The sequence below is a fragment of the Sebastes umbrosus genome, chromosome 15, assembly GCF_015220745.1.
Source record: "Sebastes umbrosus isolate fSebUmb1 chromosome 15, fSebUmb1.pri, whole genome shotgun sequence".
Lineage (NCBI taxonomy): Eukaryota > Metazoa > Chordata > Actinopteri > Perciformes > Sebastidae > Sebastes > Sebastes umbrosus.
Genome location: NC_051283.1, coordinates 10,190,937 through 10,214,524, shown reverse-complemented (window position 1 = coordinate 10,214,524; position 23,588 = coordinate 10,190,937). Strand labels below are relative to the sequence as shown.

Sequence of the window (23,588 nt, the reverse complement as noted above, 5' to 3'; positions counted from 1 at the left end):
ATATGGCAGTGACATAGCAGCTTTAAATAAATCATGATTTCTCTGGATTACGTGGCAGATTTGGTATTTGTTAAATAGTTTGGTGTTTTATCTGTCTTATAGAATGGCAGCATGATGCATATCCTGATCCTTTTTTACCCTTCTATGTATATGAAGAGCAGCAGGATAGGTCAGTGTGCTAGTGTCCATTTGCCTGAGATCCATAAAAAAAATACCCTTCTTTTTATCAACTAATTTCTTAAATATATGTACGTCATACATAAGAAAATAAATGTAAAAATAAATAATACATTTGCAGAGCAAAAAAACAAAACATGTTTCTTTGTATCATAATGAGGACAAAAATGCATAGGAAGGCAAAAAAAAAGTTCAGAGCGGAACTGAGATAAGTGATCTGTGCTGCACTGATGCATCCTCACCGTTCCTAACAACTTTCATACTCTACCTGCACTTAAAAAGGCACAGAGGTGGTAGGAAAGTTGCAGCATTTGGAGATGCCTTCACATCAGATAGAGAGGGTCAATAGAGTGGTTGCATTATAGTCCATTTCTTTATTGGTCTTTGTTGTGGTTCTGGCCGTTGCAGCTCTTAGGTCGGCCGAAGGAGGAGAATTGGCGCGGATGGTTTTCAAAATCGAGGTAGTCCTGGACTAAGCGTGGGTGCTGCTCTATAAAATGATGAAGTTCATCTGGAACATATAAAAAGTGTTGAATGTTTTTAATACAGTCAGTGAATATGAGGTCTTCTACATTATTATAATGTCTGATATCTTTTTTTTTATTTGTTTGGTAAAGAAGGGATGGGAATAAAGCTTTTATGTTAAATTAAAGGACTGATGTGTAGCATTTTAACAACAATATGTTAGTAGTTTTTTCTTTAGAAGCATTAGTACAATTACTATGATGATTCCAGACCAGCTTCCATTCATCTGTATACTGCATTTTACATTATATGCAGATGGGGAAATCTGCTGGATTTGTTTTATGTTAAAAGAAGAAATTTGCTTTATAGGACAAAAAAGAAAGAGAGAGTGTACGGAGAGGCTTTGACAGTTTCTAGAAGAGGCAGATGGTGGATGTAAAGAACTCGGGAAAATCACAACAGACGGTACGCATCCTCTTCAGTAAAGCCAAGAAGAAATCAAATGTGATGGTGACGGTGCGGAGGAAGCGGGGACACACTCATAGATGCTGTCAATCATCTCCACGGTGGTCTCATATGTACAAAAGGTATCATAATTCATTTTGAGTGAAGTAGAAAGACAAAAAGCTGAGTCTCACCATATGTCATCTTCCCCGTGTCAGGTCTGTCGAGCGATAAAAAAAGACCTGAAAGTTCCACCTTTTTCACTCCCAACATTATTTCCAAGATGGCAGCGATATCGTCCTCTAGGACGTCCCCGTCCTCCTCGCTCTCATACATCTGCGCAACAACATATATATATTTAGTGCAATGACATCGACAAAACCTAAATCAAACCAGATTTAGAGGTAAACGTGCTCACCTTAAAGGCCAGTTTAAGGGTCTCCATTGACTTTGATGGTCGATGAACGGTAGATAGAGCAATAACATAGAGTCTGATGTCTATCTGTCCGTCTCCATGCTGGGAACAAAATGATCTTATTAAGGAGAAGTAGCAAAGGGAACAAATGTGATCCTGTATGAAAATGTGCTGCAGATTTGCATTTATAGCTTTAAATCATGAATATTTAACTGAACAAAGAACATCTTGCATTTCAAAACACATTTTCACCCAAAAGTTAAAGTTAGCTTGGTTGTGTTTAAATGCAAAGCCCCCAATCACACATATTGAAACATATTGACATTTAGCAGGCTTCCTATTCTCCACAAGGGGGAGCTGATCAGTCAGACCAGTTCACACACATGAAACCTGCAGTATGTCACCTAAAAGATAGGAAAGTAAAAGCAGCAGTTTAGACCTTTGGGTGCTTTGAATCAGTGGCGCTGTGTCGTCGCTAAACGCTGATGCTCTCTTTTAAGAAAGAGGTAGAGAATTGATCATCTAAAAACCGGCCCTGTTTATATGATCATACACACAAGATCTAAAAACAGTACGTAAGAAACCCAAACTACAACTGAAAATTAATAAATTCCAGTCTGGACACTGTGAAGTTATCAGAAACCTGTCCAGGAAGCAATAATAGAAAACATCTCAGATCTAACTGGGATTTCTAAAACTGGAATAACTCTACCAAGGTGTTGCAAGAGTCATTTACACCATCAGCCCAAATATTTGCGCTATTATGAATATCTTCTTATGGCTATATTCCCATCATATTGAACCCTCTCATGAAAGAAAACAAAAGATTTCCCCCATCACAGTTGTTGGTTATGATCTCACCTACTTCCTACATTTAATTACATTTACCTGGGAGGTTTAAGCTCATCCACCAGCTACAGTATATTAATTCAATTGTATATGAATTACACTTTTGGAGATGGGAGTGGATCGTTTTTTTCCATTTCTGCATGATATATTTTGCCAAGTGATATTTCTTTTTCTATATTTGAAACTTCTTTATGATTTTAGGATCTCTAAACTGCTAAATTGTACCACACAGCGAGGTCTGGCCTCCAGCTCCATATAAACATCTTTTAACAGATATGGCTGGTAACTAAACATGACTAAGTATTTTTTATTAGAACTCCCAATGTTTGGAACATCTTGCTATACAATAAGGCTGCAACTAACGATTATCTTTATTGTTGATTAATGTGTCGATTGGTTTCTCGATTCATTTATTAGTTGTTTGGTCTATAAAATGTCAGAAATGGTGAAAAATGTTGATCAGTGTTTCCCAAAGCCCAAGATGACGTCCTTGAATTTCTTGTTTTGTCCACAACTCAAAGATATTCAGTTTATTGTCTTAGAGGTGTAATATTCACATTTAAGAAGCTGGAATCAGAGAATTTGACCAGTGATCTCATTGTCTATTATTATACATAATTGCCTTTATTCTTTTTTAAATTGTTTTAAATAACTATATTGTACTTTGAATATGTTTGTGTTTACCTGGTCAAAGAGGCTGTGGACTTGTGTGAGTGTGTCTGTAACTGGCAGGTTGAGGAACTGAGCAAAGTCTTCCAAACTCAGCCTGTCTCCCTGCAGCTTTATGACTCTTCTGGCCTGCTCCTCCAGCCCTTCTTCTGTCCTTCCTGCTCTCAGCCTGGTAATACACAGTGGACCAGAGAAAATACAAAGTTAGTCATACTGTTAACCACATGTGTGACATATATGGAAACAAGGTTTGCAGATGGATGGACATATGTAAAAGAAAAAAAGTGTGAGTAATGCATTAATTTTTTATCGTCTGTTCAGGGTTTACAGCCGTCACACCCAGGCTTACATGGGTCTGTTAGTTTTAAACCTACAGTATTTTGGCTTGGACTTGTCTCAATTTGGCCTACTATTATCCTCTGCCTTGAACTTTTTTATATATTCTACTTTTTTTTTAAATGTACAAACTATCAAAGATTTATCCGCAAGACTTTATATTCCTTCTATCAAGATGTTGTCTTATCACAACTCGACAGATTCCTTGATTGGCTGTTGTACCTATCATAAAAGCCCTTTCAAAATAAATATTAACTAATGATGGGCCACAAGTTGCAAGAACGGCATTTTCTACTTTACTTATAATAATGATAAAGAGTTAAGTGCTAATTGTGAGAAACCAAATCCAGAACAAAGATCGAGTCTTACTCTGATGTCATTAAAATGGCACACATACAGTACATGAAACTCACATGTTTATATTCAGATTTCAGAGACAATAAACCATAAACGGTGAATACAATTATGAGCACTATACACTGACACAATAGCTTATTATTTTAGGAACATGTTCAATTATTTTAATTCCAAAGCAATACATAATAGGGCCGGGCGATATTGAGAAAGTCAAATATCATTATATTTTTTACCAAATACCGCGATATTGATATTGCGACATTATTGTAGGGTTGACCATTGGTGCTTTTACAAAATATTTACTGAGATAAATAATTACCATTAAGGTGTATATACTGACTAAAGAGGTGAAGGCAAATAATAGAACAGCTAGAACAGTCTGGTAAGTTCAGAAAATTACATCACTTTACTGTAAAATCAGGAAAAGATAACAGTTATGCCATATTACGATATCAAAAAGACAACATCGAGTCTCATATCATGATATCGATATATTATCGATATATCACCCAGCCCTAAAACATACATGTGGAAGAGAGAAAGCTGGTGAAAAGTGTCTCTATGTTTTCATAAACATGATGAAGTGAGTCATATGTTTCAGACAGAATCATAAGACTCACTATAAAGATTCAGTATATACTCAGTATATAATCAAAAGAATGGTCATGCATCCTACCCATCTAGTACTAATACAGCTTATTTCTAATGAGATAATTGTTCCCACATTAGAGCTAATTAGCAAACAAGGTGAAAAAAGGATTCCCCTTGGGTATCTTTAACATTGATGTGCTCAAATGAGAAAAACACAATAACAGATGATTTTATAAATATTCTTTAATCAAAAAACCTGTCAGATCTTTATCTTTACACCACTCATATCTTCTCTAATTAACAACATAATCACATGATGTGCTTACACATATCTGATAATTTCCCTATTTTAATGGCTCCCCTGGATATAAATCCTGATTGCAGAGAACTAATGTCTGTGCATTTTCTTTACATATTCAGTCTTGGCAGAACATATGTGCTATAGAATGCCAAAGCTTTCTTCATTTGTTTCTTCCAACCACCCTCCACCCAATCCGACCAGTCGGTCCAGTCTCCCTTCACTCACCCCAAGCGGCACACCAGCTTGTGGAACTCGAGCAGGCTGCTGTAGTCACATATGCCCAGCGGGCCCCGCGATAGGCTGATCTCACAGTCGTCAAAGGACAGGTCTATGAGCGGCACCTCCAGCGCCCTATCAGGACGGAGGGTAAGGTTTACGAGGAACTTCACACTGGTGTTGTTAACATCCAAAACAAGCATGTGCGGATGATCAAACGCTGATCAAAGACACTTATGCAAACACACACTTACTTTGCCATGAGCTTTCTGACATTGTTGGCAAACAGGGCAGGGTTTTCCTTCTCCTCGTCTGATGGTGTGTAAACAGGCAAGTACTACAGAGAGAGAATGTCAACTTAAAGGAACATTGTGTAACATTTCGGGGGGATCTATTAGCAGAAAAGGAATATAATATTCATAACTGTGTTTTCATTAGTGTATAATCACCTGAAACTAAGGATCATTGTGTTTTGAGAATGAGCCCTTCATATCTAAACAGGTAGCAGGTCCTCCTCACGGAGTCCAGGTTTATGTTACCTGAAGACCAACGTAGTTCTCCGACATGCTTGTGAAACCGCGGTAACGTGAGCCGCAGAGTGCAAAACTGTGGTACCGCCATGGATGTAAAAATAAAACTGGATACAGTGTTGGAGGCGGGCTTCCGTTTGAGAGTTGCTCAGTGGTGCATGAAGCCAAAATGGCTCGACTGCCGGGTGATAAAGTACCCAGATCATCCGGCGATCTTCTGCATCCATTGGGCCCATAGAGCAGGCGCTGTAACATTTCCTTTAACCCCGCCTCCCAGCCCTCAGTCCAGCCTCGGTCTGGGGCTCATTCACATGAACAGAGGAAGGGAAATAACTGTGGATTCGGCTATTAGTGCATTTTACAACTTTCAGGACGTAATGATTTAAATAAGGGCTATTCAAGTGTTCATACTGGGAAGTTGATTTACCTAAATAAAAAATTATCCGCTGAGTTACAGACATCTCTTTCCCAATGTAAGTCAATGGGAAAAAGTATTTTTGGGCCCAATGACATCACGTGACAGAGCTGGAGGTTGTAATTCCACCGTTTGGCCACTACAAAAAAATGCTTCAATGCCTGGCACACTTCTTGGGGGCTTGGGCCGCCGTCTGACTTCCGTTGCTCCTAAAGTTCTGTTATCATAGTAAGGACGGCCACTGACCGAGGCAAACGGCGTTACCACGGTTTTGCACTCGGCGGCTCACGTTACCGCAGTCTTAGAAAGGGAGGAGTGAGCGGGGGGTACTCAGTTGGTTGCAATCTGCAACCACACCACTAGATGTCACCAAATGTTACACACTGCACCTTTAATGCAGTTGTTTTGTCACGAAACTGTGTACTGATCCGCTATATGACATAATAAATATGGAATAACAGAAAATCACATTCATTACATATTTTAAGTGAATATTTCTCTCAGTTTGGTAAGAAGATTGAAGATACTGTGATGAAAAAGTAAATAAAGTTTTACTGACTTCTGGTTTACTAAACCACTCACCTCTATCTCCATGGGATTATGAGGGTGGCACAGAGTGAGCCACAGGATTTTGAACCTGGAACACAGAAGAGTTGGCTTTGTCTATACATGACGAGATCAGGAAGAGAAAATAAAATATATATAATAATATAATGGATGGAGACAAGACGGGAGATAATGGAGGTTTTCCCTACAGCGTCTTACCGTGTTCATTCTTAATGGAAAAGAGGTCACTGGTGTTTTAACTACATACTTAGCTGAGGGCAGTAGAAGCTGTGTGTGTGTGTGTGTGTGTGTGTGTGTGTGTGTGTGTGTGTGTGTGCGTGTGTGCGTGTGTGCGTGTGTGTGTGTGTGTGTTAGTGGTGTATGTAAGAGCGTAGGTGTGTGAGACAAAGACAAACACTTACGCTCCGGGACCTTTCCACGTCCATGTAATAGTATCCTGTGGAGAGGGCGGAGAAAGAGGAAATGGCTCAAGACAAGGTCAATTTCCTACAACTTCTCTAACTTCCTGGAACTGCTGATTGTTATTTTCCTCAGTTGTGTGTCTGTGGGTGAAGTAAGGCTGAAGACCCAACACACTTTATAATAATACTGCTGATTAAGGCCTTAATACTGACATACTGATTTGTTCTGATAATGCTGCAACACTTTTTTAGCCAGTATCTCAAATTACACTTTGACTGTTTGAGTGTTCTACATTACTTAAAGGAATACCTCACCCACAAAATGACCAATTGTATATCAATTACTCACCCTGTGTTACCTTGAGTTCTTGAAGAAAAACTTGTTGTAAAATGTTTTCAGAAACATCTTGATGAGTACTGTTTAGCTGTAAAATGAGAAAGTTTGCTCTGGCTGGTGGGCGGTGCTTGGTATTTCCTCAACAAGATGTTTCTGAAAACATTCGAGGCGAGAAATAGGCATTACAGTAACAGAATATTGATTCATATTTGATCAGCGCTGCCTAGTTTGACCGTTTGATCGGAGTTTGCGAGTGACTGACAGCTGCTCAGATGCCATTAGGAGCACCGGAGGACACCGGAGGACCCAGAGGCACATGATTGTTTTTCAGATTACCTGTCTCATGCACTACTGTCAGGATGTAGTGACCGTTTTATAAAAATAACTTTTGTTTACTCATATTTGCTCCAATTCTACTTACTGCTGCTTTAACTGACCTCTTTGCAACCTGCTCCTCATCACTACTTGAGGCCAGTTGATTGATGCTACATTAGTCGCTCCTAGTATAACATACTTGAATCTTCAACCTAACCTTCAGCAGTTGAGGTGCATTATGGGTAATGCAGGCACCAGGATTTGACAAAGAAGTGTGTGCAGTAAAAAAAAGAAAAAAGACAGCTTTTGCTACTTTTAAAAAACTGTCCATCGTGAGTCCAACAACATTATGCAATGCTTTTGATTTGGCTCGCTAACAATCAGTATTCTGTGTGATACGTTCGTGGCTGGATTATTAACCGGTGTTTCCATTTCCAGTTGCAACGTTTCTCCACGGCTAAATGAACAGATGGAAACAGATGGAATGGAAACACTTCTTCTGCTGGGTTTGAAATAAGGACCGTTATTCAGGTTTTCTTTGCCTCACTTAACTGCCTTGTACTGCCACGTTGTCACTGAAGTCAGCACAGTGACTAAACTCAGCACAAAGGGAAACAGTGACAAAAGCTTTTTTGGGGAAACAGACAAGAAAAACTAGGTAATAAGAACTGCATAATTCATGAGAAAATGAGGAGAGGTGCTGAGAGAGAGACATGACACCTGTGTGTGTGGTGTGTGTGTATGTGAGAGAGAGAGAGAGATACTAAGAGAGAAAGAAGGGGATGAAATATCATCCTACTAGAAGTCATTCAACACAAGAAGAGTACACACACTAACATGGGGGGAATGAAACCATTACATCACAGCCAGATGTGTCAGTATGTGTAGGTTTGTGTACATGGCGTATGTACAGCTGGAGTCAGGCTCTAAACTTGAACTATGTCCACGGTTACAGGTATGAAGCAGGTGTCAAAAAGATGAAAAGAAAGTGTGTTTACCAGTTTGTTTGGGTAGCGCAGCACCACAGGCTGCACTGGGAGTCCTGGTATGAAAGCACCTGAGAAAGACAAGATAGGTGGGCAGTGGTGAGACGACAACAGAAGAGAAAAAGAAAATTTTTATTCAATAACTACATGTTCATAATATTAGCAAAAATGTAATTACCCAAGTGCTAAATTTTTTTGGCAACAGATTTTAACTGACGAACACAACAAAGAGACAGAAAAACGTACTGGGCTGAGTCGTGTACTGGTTTAGATGAGTGACAACTAAGCTTGCTACCTCAGGATAACCTCCAGCCCGGGCAGACAAGCTCTCTATTGAGATTCTTTAATGTCTTGCTGATGACAGACGAGCTGATGGAAGCTGCATACAGTATTTATTATTGGACAGAGTCCTATTCAAGCAACTGTGTGAGCTTTGAATAGATAGAAAATGGGATACGGATATTACTAATGAGAGTAAGACCCCGTTTACACCTGGCATTAAAATGTGTTCAGGGTGGTCGGACTGCAATTTGATAGTGCTTGACCACATGAGAGTACAGGTGTAAATGCACCCAAAATGCATTGAGGATGGATTTTGATCCGATCGGACAAACAACCTCTGGAGGTGGTCAGGGACGCATTGTGACCACATTGAACACAAGTGTAAATGCAATTGTGTTTTCAGTCCACATACAACAACTACGTGGGCGGAAATACGTAATGCTAAGGCTGTCCCGAGTACCACAGCTTCGGTAGTAATCAACAGCGAATATTCAAGCTTCTGTCGGGTGTGCAGTGAGCTCAGAGAGATCACTACCACCACTCTGTGTGCGCTCAGCGTCTCCTCTCCTCATCCTGTCCCTGTATGCGCGAGTGTAGTCGTACCTCAAAGTCTTGTTTGCGGGCCCTCTCCCCTAAACGGCAGCGTTTTGAGCCGTGATGTCCTCGTGCATTACACACCACCTGTCCAGCAGTGCCCGGCTGCAAACCCGTGAGTAATGTAGCCTCCAGGGGCTTCCTCTCAGCCCTTTCAGACAGAGCAATCAGTTTCCAATCGGTTCACACTCACCTCCTTTACACCTGGCATTAAAATGTGTCTCATATCCAGATTGTATCTAGATATGATTTAAACTGATTACAGTGTCCAGTGTCCACATTGAGTTTCGATTGAGACTGATTGCTCTGTCTGAAAGGGCTGAGAGGAAGGCTGCACAGTGAACAGGCTTACAGTCGGGGCACTGTTGGAGAGGCGGTGCGTAATGCGCCTCAAAACGCCGTCATTTAGGGGGAGAGGGCCCGCAAACATGACTTTGAGGTACGTCTACACTCGCACACACAGAGGGATGAGGAGAGGAGACGCTGTGTACACACAGAGCGGTGGCGATGATCTCTCTGGTCATGGCGGTCCAGTGACTGGATGAGAGCTGGGAGCGCGCTGCATGTCGAGTCCTGCCCCCTACACATACACACACCAGGCCGAAGCTTCGAATATTCGCTGCAGAATACTACCAGGGTTGACCGGTACAGCCGTATTTCCGCCCACGTAGTTGTTATATGTGGATGTGATTGCATTTACACTCTTGTTCAATGTGGTCACAATGCGTCCCTGGAGGTGGTTTGTCCGATCAGATCACAATCTGTCCTCAATGTGGATTTACACCTGTACTTTCATGTTGTCGAGCACCATCCGATTGCAATCTGATCACCTAAAATGCACTTCAATGCCAGGTGTTAAGGGGGTCAATGTGGACACAGGAGACACATATTAATACCAGGTTTAAAGGTAATCAGGTTAAATCATATCTAGATACAATACGCATTTTAATGCCAGGTGTAAAGAGGATCTAAGGCTTACACCTTAAAGGCTTAATTGTTTGTTTTTTTCTGGCCACTTGGGGGCAGTGCAACAAGATGTAAAGTTATCAAAACTACACGACAAATTAAAAATTAAAATTACAAGTAATGTAAAATTAATTATGATTGGACGGCCAGAAAGCTGCTGCAAAATAATCATATAACACCTAGCTTAAATATGTGTAAATATGCATATAATGAATAGGTCCTTAAGGCAGGGTGAAGCTGGTTTCACTACCACCTTAACACAACACCTGTGTAGGTGGTGGAATGATAGAAAAACATGTAAAATAGAGCAGCTATAGTCAACGAGAAACCTCCATCATCAAACTGAAAAAATTAGATGACTGGCTGATATCTATTTTTTAACAGAACAATATTGGCCCTACATATTGGTATAGCTGCACATGAGACTGTGAAAGATCGATCACTGTCTATACCCACTGAATAATGTGACTATAGTAAGGGGACCCACAAGGAGAGGAGGAAGAACATGAAAGTGACGGCTCTATGAAAAAGGCCTTTTGAAAACGACAAAAGTACTGGAGGCATCTGCACAGGTGGCACCATGCACTTTTAAAAAAAACACACAGACACACACACACAAACACTGTCGCTCTGTTGTGCTGGGAACCAGTGAAGAGACATAACTAGAGGAGACACATCCAGAGAGGACTGCTAACACACAACAGACAGATCACGCTGGACAAACACACAGACACACACACAACCAATGCAGGACAGAGTGTGACCAACAGGGCTTACTGGGAATGACAGAATTACAGACTGGAAGAAAGGGGATTAGACAGAGCAGGCAGGGAACAATGGCTGACAGCATAACACAAACGGGATGTGAGCAGAAAAACAAGCCCCCAAAACATGGGTGCAACAGTTCTGTGTCCTGCTGAGGTGTCCCTAAGCAAGACACTGAAACCCAAACCTGCTTGGCCAACAGAAAATTAACTTGTCCAGACAGCTACACCTGGAGTTGGCAGCTATGCCGTCAACTCCAGGCACACGGAATTAAATGAATACTAAACAAAGGGATCCTACAAAGGCTCTCTATTAACAGACAGGCGCACCCTCGGCTGGATGTTACCAAGAACCACATTCAAATACTCTTCTGAGCTGTGGTTTGGAATATGATTGTATCAGCTACTCTGGAGAACAACAACCCTCATTTTGACTTCAGGTAGCTCATAATAATTTATTATGTATAATTATGTAATAATTTTTAGTATATCCTTACTAGGACTGACCCGAATACTTCGATGCTTCGACCGTTGCCATGGTAATCGACCTCCAAATCAGTTTTCGAATGCTTTGGGTTATTTTCTTTTTCTTTTTCTTAATATAAGTATGTACTAATAATGTATACATCTCAATATAGAGGCGGGACCCCCAAGGGGGGCCCAGAGTTATAAAAGGGAAGACGCAGCGAGGCTAAATATTAATGATGCCTGGTTCTGCACTGGCCTGGGGGGAGGGGCCTGAAAATATGTTTTATCTACAAAAGGGGGCCCCTGTAGAAAAGGCTTGGGAACCACTCATATAGCTCATGAAATAATGAATAATCCCACATCATTATACATTATTCATATTCATCATTAATTATTATGAGTTATTCCCAGGCGGATATCGCTATTTGTTGTATGTCGAGGTGTGTGTGTGCGCAGTAGTGCGGCAGCGTCACTGTCCCGGGCACTGAAACGGGGGAGATGGAGACAGACAGACAGACAGAAGAACATGCCGCGAAGCTTTGAATACCGTTGAATATTTCTCACCGAAGCTTCGGAGACCAAAAAATATTATTCGGGACAGCCCTATTATTAACAACTTGAGCCACTGGACAAAAAAGAAGTTGGTTTCCTTCCTAACCCATTGAATAATGGCTATGTATTAATATTGTTCTGCTCATCACCTGTAAGTAAATACATAAAAACACCTCTGGAGTTATGTGTAGGTTGAATAAGAATAAAGCTCCAGGGTGCAGTATTCGCAAGTAATCAAGTGTCTACTTGTGGCAGTCGCCCATTCTCTGGTGCTTGCTGTTGTTTACCTTTTCCCTGGTGTTTTTTTGGTTGAATTGCTGAGGGATTGGAGGGTTATTCAGTTAACCTGTTGCACAGGGTGTGGGGACTGGCTCTTAAATGATAGTTGAGAGCAGCTTGGTGCATTCCCCTCTTGGCCAATCAGGGTGTGACGACTGCACACCCAGTGTCATTCTGATCTCTCCTTCACTAATTGCAACAGATGTTATCAGCCAAGCCAGAAACTCTGGTTGGTTTTAGGCCCTCTTGATATTCTGTGCTCTTTGTGTTTTGCTTATTGAGAGTGTTGACTATCCTAGTTGGGGAAACAAAATAAATACCCTTCAATTATGCTACCTGCATTTGGATGTTTAGGTGCTTATTGCTGCTCTCAATTATCATTTAAGAGCCACTCCCCACACCCTGCGCAACAGGTGAACTGAATAACCCTCCAATCACTCAGCAATTCCACCAAAAAAGCACCAGGGAAAAGGTAAACAACAGCAAGCACCAGAGAATGGGCAGCTGCCACACTCAGTACCGCCACATACTTGTGTGATGTATTACTAGTATATGCCACAGTGGCCAAGTGCCTGTTAAAAACACAAGCATGTGAAAGTTTACTAAAGTTCACTAGGACACGCTTGATTAATAAAGATATCCCTGTTAAACCTGTCCCATGTTTATTTACATAAGAAGTTCACTAAAAGCGTGGGCATTGCACAGGCATTTTTGTTAATAGAGCCAGAGAGTCTATTGTTTATTGTTTTGTTTGTGCCATTTTATTTTATTTATGTTTTATTTATTTAGAATATTTAAATGTCTTTTTTTCACATTTCAATTCCAATGTCTGAATATTCTTAAGAATTAAAAGTTCATTGCTCTTTGAAAGGGTGCTGCATTTTTATTCTATTATATTATCATTATATCAGTGGCATAAAATGGTCTTAAAATGACAATAATAAAAACGTTTATCGCAATTATTTCTGGGACAACAGGCCGCGCTGAATTGAGGGATACACTTAGCTCTGAATACTGCTTTGAAGCTGAATTAGAAGTGTGCATCAAGTGTGGATTAAGTGTGCTGCGTGTTGGTAATTGTCCGACGTGGGAAACTTTTGCCTGCTACCTGCTGTTCCTTAGTCCTTAGAGTCCACACAAGCAGCTCTGATATAATAAAATGTGTTGAGCAAACAAGTGAGCAGAGTGGAGCAGAGGACAGAGTTAGTTTAGCTTTGAGAATATCAAGTGAATGTACAGTGGAAGTTGCAGTTTGTGGAGAAATAAATGCTGCAGCTCCTCAAGACCAACAGAGGATTCCCGTGTCTTGTTTCAAAGCGGCTGAGTGGAGTGACAGCGGGGGTTAACTCCGGAGCGAGTAATGTTATCGACACCGGCCTAAGCAGGAAAAGTTAACAGTGGTTTGTCCGTTCTGGGCTACTGTATAAAACATGGCGGCCGACTCCATGAAGAGGACCCGCTCCCTATTTAGATATAAACGGCTCATTCTAAGGTAATGAAAACATAATGACTCAGGTGATTATACACTAATAAAAACATAGTTATTAATATTATATTCCATTTCGGCCAATAGATCCTGCTAAATGCTACACACTGGTCCTTTAAAGTTAAGAGGAAACACACACACACGGCTACCTTCCACCTGGTTTCATGAGGCCAGAAAGGGGACTGAACACATACCAGCCTTGAATAAGATGAGCCCCGACCTGTTGGTGCACGTCCCCTCTGGGAATATCATGATCTAGAACAAATAAACACACATTAAGGTACAAACACACACACAAAAACAGATGTATCTGGCTCTTGATTATTATTTTAAATTGCCCTTGATTCATGTGAGCTGAAGTTAAATCAGTTGTTTCTCTGTGTGTACATATGGCTTTAAGTGCAGCTTCATGTATGTTACCTGAGGCCACTCCCCTCCAGACTGGGCTCTCCGCTTGATCTCCTCTACTGTTTTTCTTCTGGAGTCCTGATCCGAGCGAAACACAAACACCGGCCGGATGAAGCTGATCAGAGCTGGGAGGACGAGGGTGAAGACAAAGATTTAGGATGTATGTCAGAACAAATGTTTATAAGTTCATCATCAGAACTTTCCAACTAGAAGACAAGCTAATGGAGCCACAGAGATGCATGTTGAGCAGGTAAAAAGAAAGGGAGGAATTATGCACACGAAAGGATCACGGTTTCAATAAGAATTCTTTTACAGATTTTCACAAAAATATCTCTTCTTTTTTTTTAATTAAGAGCAAATTGGGTTTACACAAATTTCCAGCCTGGTGTTTTGTTCCAATGCTTCCAAAAGTTGACGTTTCAAACTAGAGTGCATGTGCTGCAAATAGTATTTCTAAAAAGTTTTTTTTAACATTCAACATTTTAACATTTAAATCTGTCACTTTATTATTTATATGTCTGTATATTAAATTGATTATTTGATTTTCAATATTTTTTTAATTCATTTCTCAGAGAGCATCATTCTGAGCACAGACCTGAGTTATAGGACTCATTCTCTATGCAGGCACCTAGTGGTAGTCCTATAGTTATCTGCAGCACCCTCATGCTTAAATGCAGTAAAACATGTGTCTACCTCCGGGACACAGCGTAGTTTTTGTCTGTCTCAGAAAGTTGAATCTAAATTAAGAGGACTTTAATTTGGAAAACCAGATTTGAAACTACTGTTGTTCATTATTTAATTCAATACAAATCCCTAAATATTTTAAGCCAGACCATTTAACTTAAAGAAAAACTAAAGCAGATTCACATTGTTTGAATGTAGTTATTCAACATAATACAGTAATTCTGAAGTTCAAAATGAGCATAAAATGTTTTAATTTTGGTAGTTCAAAGTTTGTCTGGCTTTAAACTCTTTTCATATTACAGTCTGGTAACTTCCACACAGCATTTTAAACCATGTACCAGCAGTTTGCATTAACTGACAAATATGTTTTATGTTATTATGGCACACAAATTTCTTTCGGTAAATCTAAGGGTCAAAGAGGTGATGGAAGAAGTGTATTACTCACTGCCCCAGACGGGAATGCTCCTGCTCTCCAGTTTGGCGACCATGGAGCACATGGTCATGGTGACTGGGATGGCATCAAAGTAGGAGGAGTGTGGTCCCATGGTGAGGATGGGAGCTTCAGAGGGCGGCGCCCGTTCCCCTATCACCTTGATCCAATGGAAACCTCCGCAAAACCACATGGCCCGCATGATCACACGTAGACTCAGGTCTATGAACCTGATAAAGGACACACAGACAGCTGATGCAAAGTGTAGTCACATTATTGTAACGAAGGTTAACAATTTAAAAAGTCAATTTCAGCATGAAAACAATGTTTTAGGCTTATCGGTGCCAAAAGATCTATTTCTGTTTTATATACAATAAATCCAAAATCGACATGTTAATCCGGTTGCTTTAATCTGATAATTCTCACTTTAAATATGTTCATATAGCTCCTATGGACACTGTATATTCATGAAATTAAATAAACAGACATATACATAATTTTCACCAATAAACAATCAGCAGATTGGGCTGCACAATTAAGTAAAAATAAGATCGAAATAGCAATATGGCCTTTTGTAATTTTCAGATCGCAGGAGGCGCTATATTTGTGGAAGGCGAATGTCAAAATACCATTTTAAATTAAATATTGTCATGCTGCAGAGATGTCCTGGCTTACACATCATATTCAGTTTTTCAATGAAATTGAGAATAAAATGATCTTTCCCTCTAATATTACAATTGCAAAATCAGTCAAAATAATCACTATAAGATATTTTTTCAAAGTCGCTCAGCCCTAATACAAGACTGTGGTTATCAAAGGGCTTGTTTGTTTGGATCTGTTTATCATAATGCTATTTACAGGATGCTGCAATTCTCACACATTTCTGTGTAGTCCTGTATGTCTTAGTAGCACTTTAACACTTTAACACTTTACCACACACACACACACCTCCTCCACCACGACTGTGGCTCCATGACAAAATCAGAGCGTCCCAGGGAGGCAGTGAAGGCGAAGGGCCACGCCAGTAGCATGAGGAAGGAAACCAGTAGCAACCGCACTGGAAACACTGTGACTGACATCAGTCCTATCTGAAGAGAGAGAGAGAGAGAATAGAGATGGAGAGATATGAGCGGTCACATTGTTGTCATTCCACTGCCCTTTCACAACCCGTCATTCACTTCTCCGTCGCTCGACACTCCTATAGCTTTACAGCCAACTGTCATTTAACATAGTGTAGATTCCTATACGGCAGAACAATATGCCTGCACCCTGTCCAACAGGGTCAAGAGGAGGAAAACCACATTCCACATGTGTCTTCAGGAAGGAACAACAGTCATGCTCTTATCACACGGTCCTGGTTAGGAACCCCTGGAGTTCACAGGCTTATATATCCAAAATGTAAATGTTTATTTATCAATACTACATCATTACCCTTTGCGCAAATAACACCAAGCTCCAGCTTCACATAAAGCCCGTGGACGAGGAGTTTTAAATTTGCTAAATTCAATATCCAGAGCATTAATATAGCATCAAGCAACTGCTGCCTAAGATATAGAGGAGGAATGTCTACCTGAGCAGAGAATGAAGTTGTTCTCCCTCTGTGTGTGTGTGTGTTGTAATCGGAGCTTCTTCGCGCTTTGTTTTCATAGCCAGACCGGCTGCAGGTGTTTTTAGTGCATGTGAATGTGCCCGAACTGGCTAGCTGACAGGCGCTGCTCTGCGTCCTGACCGACGGCGTCGTCACAGAAGCGTAGCCCCAACCCTCCAGTAACCCTTCAGGTAAACACTGCTATCTCAGTCAGCTCTTTCGCCGTAGTTTGCACTGTTGCGCTGTTTGCGTCCGGGGACCCCCAGGGGTTCTTGAAGGAGTTCCAGGAGGTCCCCAGCAAAAAGGGGTATTTATCATTTATTTTCACTACAATTCCATCAATAAGTAACACAATGACAGAATGTATGACTATTTTGGTCATGGGTTTCATACACTTTCTTTAATAAAACATCTATAAAGCAAAAATCCTATCCGATGGGAAACCCTGGGACAAAATCTTATCAAACGGGGGTCTAATTTAGCGGTCCTTGACGTGAAAAAGCTTGGGAACCACTGCTCTTTAAGTCCAAACATAATTGTTCTTTGCATTTAAAGAAAAAAAACTAACTGATTCGTTATACCTATATTGGTTTACCCTGATATTGTGTGTCTTGACACTACTAGGTCCCATCTTTTACCTTTAAATAATGGGAAAGGTTGATATTGGAGAGTGGAAAAGGCTCTCCAATCATGTTATTAAATATTTTAATCGATCGACAGCCCTAATAATTATGAATTAATGTGTTGTTAATTGTATTATTGTTTTCATTAGATATTTGTCATGGTTCTTTCTGTGTATGTTTTTTTGTGAGCACAATCAAATAGTTGGTCAAATGTAAGAACTTGTCAGGACCCTTTTTAGAAGGACGTTACATCTCGAGTTGCAAACAATACATTATTTGTTCAGAAATGTTAGTGTCTGCTGACCGTTTGGTATTATCAGACAGGGGCTTTTGCACAACACCTGTGAGGTTTCGCTGTATAAATAGTAAGGTGGGAAAAAAGATAAGGCGACTTTGCAAACAGTGTATGATAAGTTCAACCTTCGGTCATACAGTTTAAGTCTCGTCACTGAAATACAGATCATTGAAGCCAGAGTGCCCCGGAAGAGATCAGCTGACTGACCTGTCATACCTTTTCTCTTACTGTGTAATAGGAGAGTGTGTGTAAACGTACCAACAGGGTCACAAAGTCACGGCCTCCAGTGTAAATTCAGACTGTGACATTTTAAGCCCCCTCCTCCCCCTTGTCCGACCTCTGTTCGATCTTCCCTCACCAACCTGCCGGCCTGCCCTTACAGTAATCACGGATCCCGGAGGATTTCCTCTCCTCAACTATCCATCCATCCAGCCATCCATCCATCAATCTTTCACTCCCCGTGTCTATTTGCTCAGCTGCACCTTCATTTATCATGCTGTTCTCCCTTCGACTGTTTTCCTCCTACTTTGCATTGATGTGCTTTTTGTGACCACTCTGGGGAATCATATCTAACCCCCCTCCCCTCCTGTCCCGTCTTCCCTGTCTGCTTCTCTCGACGGAGGAGCCCAGGTGCACACTGCAGGGCGGTATTAATAAATAAACAGTATGGGGGAGATTTATGATGCTCTAACGCCTCTCCTTGCCTTCCCACCCCCAGTGCCTGACGCACAGTGCACTCATCATCAGAGCTTAACGAATCCATCTGGGAGGATCCGCTGACATTTTCTCAGGAGGTGGCATAAGAATGAGCTGGGGCGGGGTAGAGGGGAGCAATTTCTAGTGTTTTATGACAGCACCGGCCCATCCTCCTCTGATGATTTGATATTCGCTGTAAAAATACACGTCTGCAGTGCTGGGATCCCTTGTAGCGCACATCCTCCCTCTAATATAACATGTATCTTCAAAGTGTTATTCTCTGAGTGCAATAATTTGTTACTCTACTCCTTATATTTTAGCCCTCAAAAGCCTCCTCTTTTGTGCAAGATTGGACACAGTGCATTAAAGTGCCACTCCACCGGTTTTTACGCATGGTTGTCACAAGGAGTACTTACTCAGCCTAACTGTTTTATATTGTTTTCTGTGGCTATGAAGATAACTTTCTTAGATCTGAGAGAATATAAATAAATTTGGTTTGTGACTTTTTTAACAGAAAGCCTGTGTTACAAACCTTGGGCGTAGGATTTGCAAAATGTGGGTATTTACTAGGTAGGGCAGGTCTAACAAAAGGCGCTATTGAGTTGCACTTTTGGGAACTGTATTGTATTGAATTATTTTTGGAGCTTGGCTTTGGAGCTTAATCTGGCACCTAAATTACCCACAATGCAACTCAACCACTGACAGTTGGGTGAAGTGACATCACTTGACCCAACTTATCAGGTTTCACGCAGCTCCCTCTGAAACATGAAACGTGTTTTAAACAACTTATGCCACACAAGCAGTGTGTGACATAAGTTTTTGAAAATCAGTGGAGTTCCCCTTTAATGCCACTATAATGCTAAATAGCTGGAATGCCCCTCTATTGGTTTGTAGTGTACAAAGAATATAGTGAGAAAAGATACGTCATAAGCAAGAATACTTCTACCCAGAGTCAATGAACCCACCGATGTTTGTGGTTAATTAATATAACTATGACATTTTTAAATAAATCAATACATTTTTAAGACTCAGCTGAGCATTATTATTAAACTTTATTTCATCCTACTTCTTCTTCGTTTTTATTTCATTCCATCAGTTTATATTTTTAAATGTCCATCTTCCAAAGTCTGTTTTCATTTAACAATGCTACTTTCTGCTAACTTTTACCATTTTTTTCCACAATACAAATTTTCATCACAAAGTCTTTGTCTGTCCATCCAGACAAACAAATTAGAGGTAGAGATGCTGTTAGCTGTTCACTCATTTAGACGAAAGCAAGAGCCAATCGCAGATAAAAGACTATTTCACAATAATAATAATAATAATAACATATTTGTGCCATTATCTATTTCTTAATATATAATCTATTAATTTGATATTGAACATTTTGGGTCTCCACAGGGTAGTAAATGATTAATTATGATGAAAAGTCACCAGATCGTCAACACCATTTCACCTTAAGAGTATTTACTTAAGAACTGTAAGTGTAAAATCAGAAAAGCTACAAAGGCACAAAGAAAACGTCCCTTTGTCGGCTCCTAATGGTTGTACAGACCAAATAGCGGCGAATGTCTTTCGACCTGAGGGTGAAGTTCAGTGATTTGTTAGGCCGTTCTGTTAAAATATTCAGGAGAATCTTAAGCCACGATGGCCCCACTGTCTCCTCATACATATACACAAACACACACCTTCTGTATGTATGGCAACACTAAGCTGTCATGGGCCATTAAGACATAGAGTCACTCAGCCCATCCTCCAGCTGGGCACTTCCACTTTCTAAACACACACTTCCTGCATGTACACATGGCTCAATTATGTTACATAATCTAGGTATTTCTTAAACCTTAAACCTTATTTGAAATACCTGACTGAACCGAACAAACATGCTGTATGCACCACCTACAAAAACTCACCAATAGAAAAACACCCTGACTGACAAGTGATCTCTAAAGTGCAGGTTAGAAAACGCTACAGTATCTCTTAACACTAAAGAGAACAGATAGTATCTGGGTACATTAACATACTGAGAAAACAAGACTGTAAAGCCTGCAGTTCTGTCAGGCTGCAAACAAGTTTAGCAGGTATAAGGTTCACCATCTACCATAATATTTGCTAATTAGCACGAAACACATAATTCAGCTGAGGCTGATATTAACGTTTGTTAATGTCCTGATGAAGGTCCTTGTTGACCGAAACGTTGATGAATAAAGCAAAGAAAAGTGTGTGCGGGAACAAGTCATTTTTTTTTTGAAAAAGTACATATTGGAGGGGATCTACTCCCAGCACCACAAACAATTTTGAGAATGTGCATGTTTATTCTCTCCTTGCTGATATTAATGTTATCAGTTTTGCAGGTATTTGGTCATGAAGCGAAAATATGAAATGTTGACCTGATGATGGTGCTAGATGAAAAGCCAGGGGATCAAAGTTTTTACAGTTCGTCATCATGGCAACCAAGAATGTCACGGCAATCCATCCAGCAGTTATTGAGGTATTTCAATAAATAACAGAAATGTCAACCTCAATAGCACTACAGAGAAAGCCTGAAGATCGCCAAAGACAGTAGAATATATTGTCTAGGAAACAAGACTGGAAAACAATTTGGTGCTAATCCATCAAGATGTTGAGATATTTCACTGAATAAGTGAAGACTTTGACATGTTGGTGGTGCTAGAAGAGAAAGGTCAGAGCACCACCAATGATTTATCCTCTTAGGAACTTGAATATTTGTACCAGATTTCATTGCAATCCTTCAAATAGTTGTCAAGATATTTCACTACTCTTAACCATAAATGTCAACCTCGTGGTGGTGCTGGAGGAAAAGTTAAAGCACCACCAAAGTCAGAGGGATTTGTCCTCTTGGGAACTTGAATATTTATACCAAATTTCATGGCAATCCATCAAATAGGTGTCAAGATATTTCACTACTCTGAACCATATATATCAACCTCATGGTGGTGCCGGGGGGGAAGTCAGGGGATCACCAAAGTTGGTACAATTCATCCTCTGGGGGCCATGTGTGTCTGTACAAAGTCCCATGGCAATCCATGCAACAGGGTTGTGTCAAGAAGGGAAACAGCAAATTGGGGAAGCTCTCGCAAGATGGTTAAGGTTAGGTATTGACTTCGAATAGTTAAGGTTAGGATAGGTCGTTGGGCAGCGAGTCTCGCAAGAGCTTTTGCAAGTTTTTACAGCTCTCAGATCAGATTTCGCAATTTCCAGGATCCCTTTTAGACACAACCATGCAAAAGCTGTCGAGATACAGTTTTTCAGTCCACACAAACATAGCGCAGCCAACCACAGACTATGGATGCACCGATACTGGATCGGATATCGGGCCGACACTGACACATGTACTGTAGCTGGATCAGTGACAACGTGGCCGATCTATTCAATTCAATTCTATGTTTATATTTTATATTGCTGTTTAAGTTTTTACCAATTTGTTGTTGAATTAATAAGGTTTCCACTTGAATTGTAATTCCTGTTAATTTTGAATATTTTTTTACTAAGTTGCTGGATTTATTGTATTTATTTAAGAACAAATAACAATTCAGTAAATTTAGATCTATGTATTTATTTGTTACATTTTGTTCTACAAAGTTAGGAAAGCAATGTTTACGTCAGGCCTGATGTTGCCTTACACATAAAAGACGGATCCCAGTCACTTCCACACAGTGAGGCATACAGCTTATTAATTAAACACTGGTATTGGATCAGTACTTGATAGGGGATGATGCCACTTAACGTTTGGATGAGTACAGCAGTACTAGGTTCTTTCTTTTACAGGCTGAAAATGTAACATAAAACCATATTATCTTATTATATGCTGTACTATTCTATGTATTGGACCTGCACTGACACTGACTGACTGCACTATTGCATAGTTTTCCATAGCTACGCCGCACAACACACAACTCCCCTGTGCAATGTGGCCCAGCACACCTTTAAGTGCTCTACTATACACCCTGCAGTGGATGCTAATTGCTCTGGGTTAATTGTTTTCAATGAGCCAAGGGAAGTGTGCTCTGATTTCCACGTGGGTGCCCAGGAAGCTCTCAACCTGTTTGTCATGTTGTTGGGCGGTGTACAGGTTTGGGCTGTGTGTCAGGCAGCGAGTAGAGAAGACAAGCATGCAGTCCACCCAGTCAAAAAGCAGAAGAATGTGTCACACCTATTATATAAGTCAAACAGAAAAAAATGTGTGCTGGTGAAATTTGCAATATCTTTACACTCTACTCTTTATCTTTATACTACAGATTTTTAAAAATATGTTTGTAAAGGAATCTAGCTGACACTATTATCTACAACAACCAATAGAGTGCTGCAGAGATGACATATTTATGTAGGTCAACCAGGAAGTTAGCATCACACTGGTTCTCTTGAAAAAAAAAAGCCAATGGGATTTGTTTCATTTGGTTTTTGGATTATTGGAGAAAAGAAACTCTGTGACAATCAAACGTTTATAATACTTACACGCAAGATAATCTTCACAAATAAACACCACTTTTACGATTTCTGAAGCATGCAATGCAATCGTCAGAAGTAAAAAGCTAACGTTAGGCTATTAGACAAACTACACAGCGGTCACATGAACGCGAGTAACGGAAGCTGTAAAGGCGGACAAGTTGGCGTGATGACGTTTAGTATAGTCTCATTTAGCCACTTGTTAGCAACCGCCCTTTTTTAAGACATGTAAAAGCTTCAAAATTCACGGTCGGGATATTTTCTGATGTATTTTTATGTCGTAGTACAAAACATTAAAATCTCCACAGACCTTATTTCAAGCATCTAACTAAAAAACCCATTCAAAAAACATATTGACTTCGAGACAAGGGAACCGGAAGTGCTAAAATGTTAACTCATTTCTGGGTTTTAGGACTCATTCCTGCAGCACTTTATAGATGCACCAGTAGATGAGGTTTTAATACTGAACGAGCCCAAAATATCTGTAATTTATCGAGAATTATTTAAGATTTGAGAAGGGCCCCCATCCGGTCTCTGGATATTGCAGCTCTATCGAATGTCGCAGGTATTTTTTGTCTGCAAGCTGGCGAGAGCTGGAGAGTTGGCAGCCATGTTTGCATGATGTTCACCATTCA

At 40.3% G+C, this 23,588-nt stretch overlaps 1 protein-coding gene across 1 annotated transcript in view; it reads right to left on the bottom strand.

The window, feature by feature from the left end:
* Nucleotides 1-531: 531 nt before the first annotated feature.
* lpcat1 (lysophosphatidylcholine acyltransferase 1) overlaps nucleotides 532-23,588 on the bottom strand; it is a 27,759-nt gene continuing 4,702 nt past the window's right edge. The window contains exons 2-14 of the mRNA XM_037796043.1: nucleotides 16,233-16,372; nucleotides 15,300-15,514; nucleotides 14,183-14,295; nucleotides 13,957-14,017; nucleotides 8,384-8,442; nucleotides 6,734-6,768; nucleotides 6,348-6,402; nucleotides 5,075-5,157; nucleotides 4,830-4,955; nucleotides 3,035-3,188; nucleotides 1,505-1,603; nucleotides 1,281-1,422; nucleotides 532-688 (exon numbers count right to left, since the gene is read on the bottom strand). Of these exons, the coding sequence (XP_037651971.1) occupies nucleotides 552-688; nucleotides 1,281-1,422; nucleotides 1,505-1,603; nucleotides 3,035-3,188; nucleotides 4,830-4,955; nucleotides 5,075-5,157; nucleotides 6,348-6,402; nucleotides 6,734-6,768; nucleotides 8,384-8,442; nucleotides 13,957-14,017; nucleotides 14,183-14,295; nucleotides 15,300-15,514; nucleotides 16,233-16,372 (1,419 nt within the window). The 3' untranslated portion in view covers nucleotides 532-551. The remainder of the gene's footprint in view (nucleotides 689-1,280; nucleotides 1,423-1,504; nucleotides 1,604-3,034; nucleotides 3,189-4,829; nucleotides 4,956-5,074; nucleotides 5,158-6,347; nucleotides 6,403-6,733; nucleotides 6,769-8,383; nucleotides 8,443-13,956; nucleotides 14,018-14,182; nucleotides 14,296-15,299; nucleotides 15,515-16,232; nucleotides 16,373-23,588) is intronic.